Source organism: Penaeus monodon, unplaced genomic scaffold, assembly GCF_015228065.2.
Source record: "Penaeus monodon isolate SGIC_2016 unplaced genomic scaffold, NSTDA_Pmon_1 PmonScaffold_851, whole genome shotgun sequence".
Taxonomy (NCBI): domain Eukaryota; kingdom Metazoa; phylum Arthropoda; class Malacostraca; order Decapoda; family Penaeidae; genus Penaeus; species Penaeus monodon.
In genome coordinates this window covers 7,501-12,500 of record NW_023663782.1, presented here as the reverse complement: position 1 = coordinate 12,500, position 5,000 = coordinate 7,501, and the positions used below count along the sequence as shown (strand labels likewise).

General features: G+C 28.4%; 1 protein-coding gene across 1 annotated transcript in view; it reads left to right on the top strand.

The window, feature by feature from the left end:
• Window positions 1-912: 912 nt before the first annotated feature.
• The window catches only part of LOC119571888 (ADP-ribosylation factor-like protein 3), a gene marked incomplete at its 3' end in the record, with an annotated part of 6,038 nt that continues 1,950 nt past the window's right edge, over window positions 913-5,000 (top strand). The window contains 2 exon segments of the mRNA XM_037918983.1: window positions 913-1,036; window positions 4,200-4,460. Coding sequence (XP_037774911.1) covers window positions 1,034-1,036; window positions 4,200-4,460 — 264 coding nt within the window.

Genomic DNA, 5,000 nt, shown 5'->3' with positions numbered 1-5,000 from the left:
TATTATTATTATTATTATTATTATTATTATGTTTATCCTCTTGATTATTTATATCTTTTATTGAATAACTTTACATGTTCTATTGATATATATATATATATATATATATATATATATATATATAGAGATAGAGAGAGAGAGAGAGAGAGAGAGAGAGAGAGAGAGAGAGAGAGAGAGAGAGAGAGAGAGAGAGAGAGAAAGAGAAAGAGAATGAGAGAGAGAGAAAGAGAGAGAGAGAAAGAAAGAGAGAGAGAATGAGAGAAAAGAGAGAGAGGAGAGAGAGAGAGAGAGAGAAAGAGAGAGAGAGAGAGAAAGAGATAAGAAAGGAAAGAGAAAGAGAGAAGAGAGAGAGAGAGAGAAGAGAGAGAGAGAGAGAGAGAGAGAAGAGAGAGAGAGAGAGAGAGAGAGAAGAGAGAGAGGAGAGAGAGAGAGAGAGAGAGAGAGGAGAGAGAGAGAGAGAGAGAGAGAAAGAGAAAGAGAATGAGAGAGAGAGAGAGAATGAGAGGGAGAGAGAGAGAGAGAGAGGTTATTGATTAATTGTTAATAAGAGAGAGAGGAGAGAGAGAGAGAGAGAGAGAGAGAAAGAGAGAGAAAGAGAAAAAAATATATATAATTATCGATCTATTTATACAAATTTCTGCATATAAAATAAAAGAGAAAAAGAGAAATAGAAGAAGAAAAAGAAAAAAGAAAAATATTCAATAAATATTTGTGACGTCACAGCAGAGTTGCCAAGTCGGCGCCAGAGAGAAAAATAAAATACAAAAAAAAATTAACAATTCCAACCGAATGACACAAAAAACAAAAACATTTAAAAGCCGCAAAAATTCAACCCATCCCAACGCAACGAAAAAAATTACAAAAACCCACCAAATCCCTTTCAAAAGGGGAGAAAAAATGTAAAATATGCGAGAAATTCCCACAAATTCCCGAATTGGCAACCCCTTCCGGGCAGGAAAGTAGACCCAGAGAAGAATTTTTTTTTCCAAAAGTCGATTTTTTCTTCAATTTTTTCCCCTTTTTTTCAACGACTATGGTGAGTTTTAAGGCTTTTAAGGTTCACGTATAAAAAACAGGCGAATTCTACTTATTTTGTACCTATATTATTATACAAACAACATATATTTTGTCACAGAAAACACATGAAATATATTAGCATATTATTAGCATATTATTTTACATTATCATATAAAACAAATATACTATATACCATAATAATACTATATATATAACAAACATACTATATATTAACCTTAAAATAGTATATTTTACTCTTAATGAAATATATCATATTACCGATATATTAGGACGAAATATATCATATATTAAAATATTAAAATATATCCAATTGGAGATATATTCGCCTTAATGAAGTATATCTTATTAACGGTATATTACAACGTATAAACGTATATTATAACGTATATTATAACGTATATTATAACGGTATATTATAACGGTATATTATAACGTATATTATAACGTTATATTATAACATAAGAAGTATATCTAATTCGTGATATATTAGCCTTAATAAAGTTGATTTAATCCGTGGTATATTAGTGTTCGAAATATATCTAATTTTATCTTATTCACGATATATCAGGATTTAAAGTATATTTTATTCTGCTTAATCCGATATATATTTGTGTTCGAAATATATCTAATTCTATCTTATTCGTAATATATTAGGATAAAGTATATTTTATTCTGTTTAATCCGTGATATATTAGCATAAAAAGTATATCTTATTCACAATATATTTCCCTTAATAAGGTTGACTTAATTCGTGATATATTAGTGTTCGAAATATATCTAATTTTATCTTATTCACGATATATTAGCATATAAATAATAAAAGCTATAATTAAAAGCTATAATTTAAAATATTAATGATTAAAATTATAATTAAAATAGTTAAAATAATTAGCTATAATTAACATTATTAATAATTAAAAGCTTATAATTAAAAGCTTATTCGCGATATACCAGGATTTGAAGTTTATTTCATTCTATCTAATTCGCGATATATTAGCATAGAAAATCTATCTAATCCGTGATATATTAGCATATAAAGTTCGTGATATGCTAGCCTTAATAAATTTTATTTAATCCGTGATATATTAGCATATAAAGTTCGTGATATGCTAGCCTTAATAAAGTTTATCTAATTCGCGATATATTAGCATATAAAGTTCGTGATATGCTAGCCTTAATAAAGTTTATCTAATTCGCGATATATTAGCATATAAAGTTCGTGATATGCTAGCCTTAATAAAGTTTATCTAATCCGCGATATATTAGCATATAAAGGAGATCATATTGGTAATATATTCGCTTATATATTATATCTTATTCTACCTTATTTGCATATAAATTTTATCTAATTCGCGATATATTAGCCTTAATAAATTTTATTTAATCCGTGATATATTAGCATATAAAGTTGATCTTATCCGCGATATATTAAATATTAATATATTAAATATATATTATATTATATAAATATTATATTATATTATATAAATATTATATAAATATTTAATAAAATAATAAATAATAAATAAATGATTTAATTAATAAATAAATAAATAATAAAATGATAAATAAACAATTTAATATATATAAATAAAAGTATATTATATTATATTATATTAGCATATAACATTTATCTACTTCGAGATATATTAGACTTAATGAGGTATATCTTATTTGTGATATATTTGTGATATATATTAGCATATAAAATTCATCTACTTTGAGATATATTAGACTTAATGAGGTATATCTTATTTGTGATATATTATTGTGATATATATTAGCATATAAAATTCATCTACTTCGAGATATATTAGACTTAATGAGGTATATCTTATTTGTGATATATTTGTGATATATATTAGCATATAAAATTCATCTACTTCGAGCTATATTAGACTTAATGAAGTATATCTTATTTGTGATATATTATATTATATAAAATCTTATCCGCGAATATGTGGACTTTATATGTCGATATATCATTAATTAAATGTGGACTTATATGTTAATAGATTATCATACTTAATGATAATTATGATAATTTATGCACAGGGGAGATGTTATATGTTAATAGATTATCATACTTAATGATAATTATGATAATTTATGCGCAGGGGAGATGTAAATAAGGCCTAAATTAATCGGCAATATTTAGCTATGCAACGAGTCTGTTCTCCGTACCTTGCGCTCCGGCAAATGCCAAGAAGCTTCTTTTTCCGTTTGATTAACTAAATTATTTTATTATATTTATGACCAATTTCTTGTTTTCTTGTTATTATTTGTGATTTTATTGTTGTTTATTTTATTATTCACGTTTTTTTTTTATGAATTTTGTAAAAAAAAATTAAAAATCAATAATTCCATTATTTATCAGGCTGTTGTATATATTTTCTCTATAATACATTTATTATATTATTTAATTTATTCTTAATTTTGATATAGATATTAGGATACCTATGCTAAAATTTTTATTAAAGTTTTGGAAATTGACACACGCGATATTTTCTGCGTAAAATATAAATTCACATTTTATACGGTGTAGCTATGATAGAAGTTGATAAGAAAAAAAATTAAATGCACTCATATTTTACTTATTATGCAATGAAAATTTTCTAAGTTACGCTTGTGTTATCGTATTTTCTATCTCTCTCTCTCTTTCTCTTTTTCTTTCTCTTGCTCTCTTTCTAAACTCTTGCTCTCTCTCTCTCTCTCTCTCTCTCTCTCTCTCTATCTATCTATCTATCTATCTCTCTCTCTCTCTCTCTCTCTCTCTCTTTCTCCCCCTTCTCCCCTCTCTCTCTCTCTCTCTTTCTCTCTCTCTCTCTCTCTCTCTCTCACTTTCTCTTTCTCTTTCTCATTCTCTCTCATTCTCCCCCTCCCTCTCCCCTTCTCATTCTCTCTCGCATTCTCATTTTCTCTCTCTCATTCTCCCTCTCTCCCTCATTCTCCCTCTCTCCCTCTCCCCCCCCACTCTCTCTCCCTCATTCTCCCTTGCATTCTCATTCTCTCTCTCTCATTCTCCCTCATTCTCCCTCTCATTCTCATTCTCCCCCTCCCCCCAGGGCCTCCTCCCTCTCATTCTCCCTCTCATTCTCCCTCCCCCCCACTCTCTCTCCCTCATTCTCCCTCTCATTCTCCCTCTCTCCCCCTCCCCCCAGGGCCTCCTCTCCCTCCTGCGCAAGCTCAAATCGGCCCCAGACCAGGAAATCCGCATCCTGCTCTTGGGCCTCGACAACGCGGGCAAGACGACCCTCCTGAAGAAAATGGCCTCGGAGGAGATCAGCCAGACGACCCCAACGCAGGGATTCAACATCAAGTCGGTGCAGTCGGACGGATTCAAGCTCAACGTGTGGGACATCGGGGGCCAGCGGAAAATCCGGCCATACTGGAGGAACTATTTCGAGAATACGGACGTGCTGGTTGGTCTCCGCGCGTTTTTTTTCTTTTTTTCTTTTTTTTTTTTTCTTTTCTTTTCTTCTTTTTTTTTTTTTTTCTTTTCTTTTTTTTTTCGTTTTTTCTTTTCTTTTCTTTTCTTTTCTTTTCTTTTCTTTTCCGAGGTTTTTCGTTTTTTTTTTTTTTTCTCTCTCTTTTTTCCTGTCTGTGTTAATGTTGATTTTATTGTTATTATTATTATTATTATTATTATTATTGTTATTATTATTGTTATTATTGCTATTATTATTATTAGTATTTTCATTGTTATTGTTATTGTTATTATTACTATTGTCAACATTATTATTATTATTATTTTCATTGTTATTATTATTGTTATTATATTTTATTATTATTATTATTTAATATTATTATTATTATCATTATTATTTTTTTTATTGTTTTTTTTATTATTATTATCATTATTATTATTATTATTAATATATTACTATTTATTTATTTATTTTTACTCCTTCCTCTAACTGCAGATATATATATGAAGTTTTAAATATATATATATATATATA